The sequence below is a fragment of the Oncorhynchus mykiss genome, chromosome 17, assembly GCF_013265735.2.
Source record: "Oncorhynchus mykiss isolate Arlee chromosome 17, USDA_OmykA_1.1, whole genome shotgun sequence".
Classification (NCBI taxonomy): domain Eukaryota; kingdom Metazoa; phylum Chordata; class Actinopteri; order Salmoniformes; family Salmonidae; genus Oncorhynchus; species Oncorhynchus mykiss.
This window is the reverse complement of record NC_048581.1, coordinates 82,449,241-82,460,157: the sequence shown is the minus strand read 5'-3', so window position 1 is coordinate 82,460,157 and position 10,917 is coordinate 82,449,241. Positions and strand designations below refer to the sequence as shown.

Here is a 10,917-nt window from a genome sequence, read left to right as displayed (position 1 = left end):
CAGTGCATCTCCTCCTCAGGGACTGCACCAGATTTGCCAGTTCTTGCTGTGAGATGTTACACCACTCTGCCACCAAGGCACCTGCAAGTTCCCAGACATTTCTGGGGGGAATGGCCTTAGCCCTCACCCTCCGATCCAACAGGTCCCAGACATGCTCAATGGGATTGAGATCCGGGCTCTTTGCTGACCATGGCAGAACACTGATATTCCTGTCTTGCAGGAAATCACGCACAGAATGAGCAGAATGGCTAGTGACATTGTCATGCTGTAGGGTCATGTCAGGATGAGGCTGCAGGAAGGGTACCACATGAGGTAGGAGGATGTCTTTCCTGTAACGCACAGCGTTGAGATTGCCTGCATTGACAACAAGCCCAGTCCGATGATGCTGTGACACACCGCCCCAGACCATGACGGACCCTCCACCTCCAAATCGATCCCGCTCCAGAGTACATGCCTCGGTGTAACGCTCATTCCTTCAACGATAAATGCGAATCCAGCCATCACCCCTGGTGAGACAAAACCGCGACTTGTCAGTGAAGAGCACTTTTTGCCAGTCCTGTCTGGTCCAGCGCCGGTGGGTATGTGCCGGTGATGTTTGGTGAGGACAGTAAAATTGACCAAATTCCATATGCAGGCACTTTTAACTTGGATGTTGGCATTTAAACATCATTTTTCCCCTCACAGATACTTTCTATGGAACAACAAAGATATACGATTTAAAAATAAGTCTCTTTTGTTTCGTAACTGGTTTGAGATTACAATTATTTTGGTTGGTCAGTTACTGAATGAGGATGGATATCTACTCTCATATGGGGAATTTCTTGATAAGTTTAGAATTCCAATAACCCCGAAAGAATATGCAATTGTTTTTGATGCACTTCCTAGGGGGGTTGTATTTATTTTACATTCCTCTGTGGTTGATGTAAGAAACAATGGGGAAAAGCATGGAAAATTCCTAACAAATAATGTATCAGTAACAAGGTAAAGGAAGATTAAAGCTGAATATTTCTGTGATTTCTGTGGAATGAAGGAAACCATTTTTTTTTTACCTGTATTTATAGTATACTTTTTTGGATTGACATACAGAACTTTGTTACAGAACAACAGGCCAGTGGGGCACTTAGAACAGCAGCAGGCAGGGGCAACTGGTACGGAAGACGATGATTTAGGTGACCCAGACACAGGCCCAAAACAAGTTAAGATGCCCTTGCCCGTTCTGGATTGCAAAACTAAAAATATACACAAGACACAGCAACAGAAGAGTAGAGAGAGACAAGACACAGAGGAATAGGATATTTAACTAGGCAAGCCAGTCAAGAACAAATTGTTATTTAAATGACGGTCTACACCGGCCAAACCCGGACAGCGCTAGGCCAATTGTGCAACACTCAATCACAGCCAGCTGCGATACAGCCTGGATTCAAGCCAGTGTGTCTGTAGTGACACCTCTGAAACTGAGCTGCAGAGCCTTAGACCGCTGCGCCACTCAGGATATGATGGAAAAAGACACCAGACAAGACACAGAGAAAGCAACATAATAATAGGATATGATGGAAAGAGACACCAGACAAGACACAGAGACAGCAACAGAAGAATAGGATATGATGGAAAGAGACACCAGACAAGACACAGAGACAGCAACAGAAGAATAGGATATGATGGAAAGAGACACCAGACACCAGACAAGACACAGAGACAACAACAGAAGAATAGGATATGATGGAAAGACACCAGAAGAACAGAACAGGCCATAACAGAAGAGGATATACAAATGAGACAGTAACAAACAACAACCTACAGTATGACAACAACTGACAAGACACAGAGAAAGTGACAGAAGAGGGCAGATGGAGAGAGAACTGAGGTGGGTTGAGCACACAGAGGACTGTATCACTTCAAGCTGCTCTTTAGATTCTAATTCATTGTATTTATTTTCACAAATTATAAGTGATGCAGATGCAGGAATGTCCACATGCAGGAATGCCCCAAATTGCGGTCCGTAATCACATTATTGGTATTGGTACACTGTGTTGTTTGGTTTGAGCCTCATGTATAAAATTAGCTAATAAATTGTTGGTTAGAGTACTCACAGGTATGTTGAAAGGGGGTTTACCTGGTATATGGTCTGCTGTAGGCGTATGGTTGTGATTGTTTTTATTGAGGTATTGTGCCTGTGTCTTTTTAAATAATTAGATTTGTCCCCTGACTAGTTTGTGGGCCACTGACATTGGTATGCTCAAGGGGTGGACTGGCCATCTGGCATTTCGGGCAATTGCAATTATCTGGCTACCACTGAGTACCTCAAGTGAAAAAATGGGCCAATGTGTTAGGGGGCTTTCATATCAAATTGGTTTGAAGACGTATTTCCCAACTCTGGAGTGTTTATGCTTCTTGATAATAATAGAGGGATTTAATGTGAACATTTTTCTCCAATAACCAAATCACTTGCATGAACACATAGTTTTGTTTAGGCATTTAGTTTGTTTGACATTTGGCCATTTAAAAGCAACTGGACAAAACATTTTTTCTAAAATACAACTGTGTGAAAACGCCTTTTGAAATGCCAAGGCCGATTTTTGGCCCCAGTCCGGCCCTGGTATGCTCAAAGGTGTGCGCTCCTATGCCTGTGTTTAGACAGGCAGCCCAACAATTATGACCTTTTTTTTCACAAATTGGTCTTTGTTCCAATCAGATCTGATGTGACAGTTCAAAAGACCCCAAAAAATCTGAATCGGGCTGCCTGTCTTAAACGCATGCTATGGGAGAGGTATATTTTGCACAGGCTGGTGTCTGAGTTTGCTCATTGGGAGGCTGGACAGAGCCAGGAAGACACTACCTGTTAGTTATATTGTCAGGAATGCCTGCTTAGGGTTTTCAGTGTTTCTACATTCTTTTTGTTAATATTTGTAAATATTTTTGCCAATTTTGCTTAATTTTGTATCACCTTTTATTTCAGCCACCTTCACATCAATTTCCCTCTTTTCAGTTTGCCTCCTACTGTGTCATGCATGCCCTTTTCACCGAGCAATTGAATCAATGTAACTTCTCTCTCGCTCTCTAAAAATGTCTCTCTCATAGCACGTTTGTCCCAACAACCATATTTAGGCTAGGTAACATTATTTATCTTCGTGCTCCAAAATTCCCAAATAATTGTAGGCTTACTTTTAAACTTGAGCTTCACCTAATAGCCCCGCCCCTGGAGAAAGTGAGTAATCCTTTCAGCAAACATGCCTGCAGTCTGCAATCATCATAACAAACACCTTGTAAGGCAGTGGCCAGCACTCAGCACTTCACTGACTGGAGAACTCCACAAACCAATCTAGTACTGCAGAAGCTGTTTTATCTTCAAGCCATAACATACTATGTTTTGCTTTGCATATCATAGCTCGCTCTTGGTAAGAAGAAGTCTTTACAACATGAGTCTCACATGCTGCCTGGGAAAATCATCTTGGCTGTGTTATACCTCAGTAAATGTTACCAGACCATTGTGGATGTGACTGATTGGAGGTTATTGGATTTGAAGAAGATACAGTAGTTAGGTAATTTAATGGTGCTGCTACCCATCACAGGAAGAGGGCAGTAAAACCAGATTGTAGAAGGAGGCTGTCTTGGCTTCACTGGCCTGCTGGTCTAGATGATGTCTAATCTCCTCTTTCCATCATACCATCCCCTTTCCTTCCCTCTCTTTCTGCCTCTTTCCCTCTCTCTCTTGCCTCGTTTACACCTTGCCCAAACGTGACTTTCGTGATCTAATCAATAAGGTTTGACGTGCCTACACCCATTATTAAAATGTGTCTTATCCGTCAGCTGTGTCCTCATTGTGACCAGATTATCTGATGCCTCCCTGTACGCAAATTATTTGACAGACATTCTTTCAAAATAATATGAATGTATTTATTTTAAGACTATTACTGATGCCATAAGTCAATAGTGCTTACTCTCAATGATTTTAGAGGCCATGATAATGATTTAAATGGTTTGACAATCCAAGTCTGTTTACACTTGATTGATATCCAGACACAATGCTTGCCTGACTACCTCTGGAGTTAGTCAGGAAGTCACAATCAGACCACAATGAGTATTTTAATCATTTACTCCTGTCTAAAAATGTGGGCACAATCAGAATGTAGACAAGATTAGGACAAAGGGCTGCATGTCAGCACCATATATAAACGGGGCTTCTCTCTCTCTCTCTCTCTCTCTCTCTCTCTCTCTCTCTCTCTCTCTCTCTCTCTCTCTCTCTCTATCATACTCTCTCTCTTTCTTTCTCTCAGCCTCTCTCTAACCCTGTTTCTGCATCTCTCTACCTCTCCCCATCTCTCTCACAAACCTGCTTATCTCTCATGTCTCTTCCTCTTTTCCTTCATCCTCTCTTTCTCCTCCCGCTCTCCATGTCTCTCTTTTAGTCTACGTGTGTATCCAGCAGACTCCTCCTCCCTCAGTCCCAGCCTGGCTTCTTTCTCTGCTGCTGTCTTAGACTGAAGCCTGTCCTGAACTCGTCTGAGCTCCACTCATCAGAGATCACTTAACGACCAGGAAGTATCTGCCAGGCCACACAGACACACAAAAAAACAACAGGTAAGATGGGACCATCTTCAACAACTACAAGCTACTGTAACCACTGCTTTCATGATGTATAGAATACAGTTACAGTCCACAGATAACATATTCAAAACTTTTATTCCTATCCGGGACTGCACATTCTTCTGCTTTTTCACTTTCAAAGCCTGAAGTGTGGGTGTGTGAGCAGGGAGTGTATTCTGAAACTTTTTCAGACTGCTGAGTTTCTGCCAAGAGTATAACTTTGAGAACGATATCTATGTGAGTTTGAAGGGTAGATCACATCTGTTGCTTTAAAAACTGCATTTTAAGGGTTCTATTTCCTGAGAATCTGCAGGAAAGAAGTCTCAGAACTCAGAATGTGATATGATGAGTAACTTTCGTGTAGAGTACTGTACTGTATGTACAATACAGATGTAAGATCTTAATTTGATCACACTATAGTTGCTGAGAATATTTCTGCACAGCAGGAAATGCAAAAGTGTAGTGTATTCAAGGTTTTTCACTTAAATATTTCAGACTTGATTTACCCTAATGACAAATGTACCATTAATTATAATCCACATAATATTTAACATTTCCTATTGCTGCAGGATCACTTTCCTGCTGTAGCAAACTGTCTCAAATTAGGATACTACATCTGTATGTCGCAAGACCAGCTTCCTATGCAATGTGTTGATCAAAATGATCTCTGTTTTTCAGTACTCAAGTTTCACTTTTAACCCTTTATACAGGAAAACTGATGTTGCAATAAATTATCTTGTTATTGTGGTAACCAGTCGATTAGTGTGATAGAGGTGATGTCGGATAATACTCTAAATTGTCAAATGCAGTTGTTTACAATAGACATTTTTCAGCATTTGAATTGTTCTATTGCATTAATCTCTGTTGTCTAATGCCTGCCCGGGTCAGTGACTGTCTAAGGCCATGAAGTGGCTACTAACATGGTGGTGTAATTAAAAAAATGAAATGCAGACCATTTCCTGTTTACCCAAATGGCAGATTAGAGCCTGTATGTGTGACATCATAGGATTCATATTTCAACAAGATGGAGTCGAGTACAATACACTCAACAGCAATTTATTATTTAAATTCAGCAGTCGTTCTCTATTTAAAGCACAGGAGGTTGGTGGCACCTTATTTGGGAAGGACAGGCTTGCGGTAATGGCTGGAACAGAATTGGTGGAATGTTGTCAAATACATCAAACCCATGGTTTCCATGTGTTTGATTCAGTTCCATTTGCTCCGTTCTGGCCATTATTATGAGCCGTCCTCCCTTCAGCTGATACAATGAGTGTTCTGTATGAGTGGCCTGGAACCTCCCTAGCAGTTGTTAAACATCAGGAGGAACTTTGTATTTCCTGATAAAAGATAATAAAGTACTTTAGTCAAGCCCTGCAGCAGTTTTGACTCAGAAGGAGTACGCTATAAAAAATAGAGTAGCACAATCAATATTTATGCTCCTAGTAATTTATTGGGTAAATCACCAAGGTTTATTGTGAAGATGCTGAAACCTTGGTGATTTACTCAATAAATTACTGGGAGTTTGACACATGTGCTCCCTCTCCGGCCTATAGGTCATCAGACTGCTTTTTATTTAACTCAGAGGAGTTCATTTTCTGAGTAAATTCCTGAGATACTACACATTTAGAAAGGGTCTATACAATGGATAACCAGGCTCTGTTGTGTAAATACTGTATGTTCACTCATTTGAAGAGTTCTTGATCACCTGACCAGAAAGGCCCTGGGCCCTAGGTACAGTTTTTTTTAGTACACACAGTTTTTTTTGTGGTCAAATCACAAGGTCTGTAGGTCTTCTCCCATCCAATGCGTGCCAGGGACTGTAGATATAGACTTAATTTCTATGTAAGGGTCTATTCCCATTGAGTGAGTGTCAAAACACAGGAAGTACAAACCTGCTGCTCTTCTTCTATGTATGGAACTAAGTCTCCACTGTGACTCCGCAGGATGCCTTTGGGAGGAGGAAATAAGTGCGGCTGCTGCCGGAAGACGGTGTACTTTGCTGAGGAAGTGCAGTGTGAAGGGAAATTTTTCCACAAGTGCTGCTTTCTGTGCAGTAAGTGAACGGAGTGAGGTCCTCCCGTTCTTTCATAAACCACACTGACTACCAATGCACCAATTACTCTGAGCTGATATTCAGAGCTCAGGCTGGAATGTGAATTATTCTGGTACCTAGAGAGGAAGCAGAGCATCCAAACATTCTCGGTTCTCATTTGTGTGCCCTTATATGGAGAGAGAGAAATGGCTGTGTCACAGGCCTTGTAGCCCTTCTATGGGAGAAAAGGTACACATCATGTGTTTGTGTGAGCTAACGAGGCTCATCTCTCACCCACAGAGTCAGAAGATCAAATGTTAACTAACACAGACTGTGGTGGTCACAGTGTCATTTCAATGTCATAAAAGGACTGAAACATTAAACTGCAAGGTCTGTTAACCTACAAAATGACCTAAGATTGTTAGTGTTGCACTGTAGTGTCTAAACTGCTGGTGTTGCTGCCGATATGGCACAGCATTGACCACTTTAAGGCCAAGCACAGTCCAAAACTTGATTTACCTGTGTTTTAAATATACTTGGAATAAAAAGCTGTTTGAAATGACCACCTGCCATTTCTGCTTGTTATGGTGGGATGGAGTTTCATTCTGCCTAGTTACATCACCAGGTGGTAAATTAGTTATGTAACCGTTATTTAATGACAGCTTAGCAGGGAACAGTTGGTTAACTGCCTTATTCAGGGGCAGAACAACAGATTTTTACCTCGTCAGCTTTCGGTGACTGGCCCACCGCTCTAACCACTTGGCTGCCTGTCTCCCCAGGAAAAGATAAACGGTTGAGTTTCATGTAATTTGAAACCTTACAAACAAACTGTCAGAAATTATTCAGGTTGTTAGTAAATTATACTTGAAAATATATTTATATTGACATAAAAATGTAGTTGTCATCTTTTCTTGAATATAATTAGTACTTTACTTGTCCAACCAACCCCCGCACCCCCAAAAAATGTATTCAATATAAGATAAAAGTGTAATCTAAACAACTATGTGTGTTTTAAAACAACTAGAAGGAAAATTGTTTCACTTACTAAATGTTCATATTTCCCATAAGTGTAAGAATTTGTTCTGTTATCAGAGGATTGTGGGTATTTTTTACCTTACGATACTTTTACACAATGTTGTAAGCATGTTTTGAAGAACGAAAACCACATTTATATATTAGTATCAAAAATGTGTTGTGCTATGAGGTTTAATGGATCATGAAAGGATATAAAAACCATTGAACAAATTGACGTTCAATGATGAGACCACCCATTCTCACAATTAGTAAGATCATGCGTTCCACTCTTGACAGAGCCAAGTACATCAAGCTACAATGTTTGCAGCTTTATCACCAGTTAGTGCTTGTTGGAATGAGCACTGCGCTCAACAATTCCTGCTAAAGTGGATAGAAATGTCAAGCTATGAAATACATTAAGCCTTGTTTAACACTAAGACACGATCAATGAAAGTAACTAATCAACTAATATGTATTCAGACATTCATCGCGGTACCTATAGATGCATGTTAGCACTAATGCTAATGCTAAAAATGATTTGCAAGTCTTCTTCTCATAATGCACTGATTGTACTTAAAGGAAGATTTATTTGTTTTATTTTTTTGTTTCACCTTTATTTAACCAGGTAGGCTAGTTGAGAACAAGTTCTCATTTACAACTGCGACCTGGCCAAGATAAAGCAAAGCAGTGTGAACAGACAACAACACAGAGTTACACATGGAGATAGTTCCTACATGATAGTGATTTGCTTTGTTATCCAACTGATCTTGTGTTCTTTCTGTCATAGTTTGAACCCTGTTCATTGCTGCTCTAAGCTATATTTCTAATTATATTACCTCCTCCTCTACTCTTAGTGGCATGTAAGAAGAACCTGGACAGCACAACAGTGACCTGTCATGTGGATGAGATCTACTGCAAGTCCTGCTACGGCAAGAAGTATGGGCCAAAAGGCTATGGCTTTGGCGGAGGAGCAGGCACCCTGAGCATGGACACGGGGGCACATCTTGGAATCAGACCTGAAGAGTAAGGAAGGAATCTCAGAGAGTTTAATATTGTATACACTCTATACGAGGGGTGTATTCATTACGTCAATTCTGTTGTAAAACGTTTCTTAAGCAAAAGCAAATGGAATGAGACTGGAAGGGACCTGCCTGAATTTGTCCAATAGAAACTCTTGTTTTGGTAGTGTTTGGATTAATGATTACACCCCAGGGCTTTCACTGCTGATGTTCATCCTTCCCTTCTAATCAGACCTGGGAAACCAGGTGAGTGGAATCTGGTCAGTGACATAGGTCTACCAGGGAAAAAACAGCAGTACTTACAGACATCAAAGCCTGAATATGTAGAGTAATCATAACAAACCTGTCTTGTCATCCACAGGCCAGCAGCCCACTGTCCCACCAACAACCCCAACGCCTCCAAGTTGGCCACCAAGTTTGGAAGTTCAGACGTGTGCCCGCGCTGTGCCAAGGCTGTGTACTCTGCCGAGAAGGTGCTCGGAGGTGGAAATGTAAGTCTGAGTTTTGGGATAATCAGGTTGTTTTGAAAGGAAGTAGCTCATAATCTTGCCAACTCAAAACCCTGCTTCTACTAAACGTTGTATACCGTATGTAAAAGTACTAAATGACTACATGTATCTTTTGGCTTTAGAGTTCATGTCAACTGAAATAGATGCAGGGGGATTTGCTGTCTGTGTTCTCATACAGAACAACACTTACTTCTCCGTATCTCTCTCCGTCAGTCCTGGCACAAGAGCTGCTTCCGCTGTGCCAAATGCGGCAAGGGGCTGGAGTCAACCACTGTGGCCGACAAAGATGGAGAAATCTACTGCAAAGGTGTGTATTTTCTATTCATGTAAAACAAATGTGTACAATAAATAGCAAAGACACAATTGCCTAAATGCATTAAATTAAAGTGTCGAGTTAACATGAGAATTGCACATACTGTAGTGTATATAAATACTCTGTTTTAGAATTATTGATAAACACGTGTAGACAACTCGTGGATTGCCTAGCTAAATAAATTCACCAAAACGGAATGTAAATGTACTGGAGAAAAAGCTAAACTTTAGCATCTGTTATAAATGTACATGCCTTTGTATGTAAATACATTCTTATATAAAGTTCACCACCTTTTCATCCACAGCATGTTATGCCAAATCCTTTGGTCCCAAGGGCTTTGGGTTCGGCCAGGGGGCAGGGGCTCTGGCACATGCTCAGTAGAGCTATGGCCTCCTCTGATAGACACCTAGACATTTGGACTGCAAATCCCAGGATTCCCAAATCAACCTCTATTTAATACTGCCATTTCACTACTGCTTCAGTCACAGAGGCTCAACAGCAACACACAGTGCACAGCTTACCTAAATGCTTATCTTGCCAGAAGAGTAAGTTGCTGATGTTTTCTATCTAAGCTCTGGTATTGATGAGGTTAATTCTCTGCATGAGAAATGTTTCCTAACCACTATGAGAAAGGAAAAAAGGACTTATTAGCCTGTTAATTTTGACCTAATAAACTCCATTCACAAGAGCGTTCCGTTTAGAATTTTGAATGTACATAAAGTGAATCAGATATGTACAGTCAGATAGACACACCCTGGTTTTGTAGAGTTGTTTGGCTGTTGGCGAGTTTAATTAACAGAGCAAATTATCAGCGGCAGAATGAAAGAACAAAGTCATCATGTACAATTATTGTCCAAGGCTATACATTCTGGAGAAAACTGGCACTGATATTATCCTATGATATTTACAACACAGTGGATGTGCTGTATCAAAAACTGTGTACATTTAAACACCAAATAAAAAACTAATAGAAAAAAACATTGTATTTAATTCAATTATGGTAATGTGAGGAAATGATGTGTTTGAGACATGACAACAGCACATTTGGAAACAAACTAACAAACTAGTTGCAGGGGTGCAACTTTGGTTTTAGAAGTGGGGGAACGACATAATATATCTATTTTATTTTTATCCACATGGATTAACACTCCAAACAGCCGACACAACCATGCATGGTCCTAATGCACAGCCCTGGTACTGCCCTCTCCCCGGGGTTGGCACACTGGGCAGCTGGAATGGGGCTATGGGTAGGACTGGCAGGTGGCCAATCTGTCTTTTGTATTTCCATACAAAACTATGCCATGCACACGCCATCTTATCTAAACGGCCAGTAGGTGGCGTGTGACCTGGCTACTGGGATGTTAATTAGTGTTTGTATACAAACTGCTGCTCACACACATGCTGGTATGGAATCAGGAAGCAACCGTGAGGAGAGTCAACCAGGTA

The 10,917-nt window shown here is 41.1% G+C and overlaps 1 protein-coding gene across 1 annotated transcript; it reads left to right on the top strand.

Moving 5' to 3' along the window:
• Nucleotides 1–4,304: 4,304 nt before the first annotated feature.
• Nucleotides 4,305–10,449, top strand: csrp1 (cysteine- and glycine-rich protein 1). Its single transcript, NM_001124574.1, is given in 6 exon segments — nt 4,305–4,578; nt 6,528–6,637; nt 8,485–8,653; nt 9,011–9,140; nt 9,372–9,465; nt 9,776–10,449. Coding segments are annotated over 5 exon segments (579 nt in total). The 5' UTR covers nt 4,305–4,578; nt 6,528; the 3' UTR covers nt 9,853–10,449.
• Nucleotides 10,450–10,917: the final 468 nt, after the last annotated feature.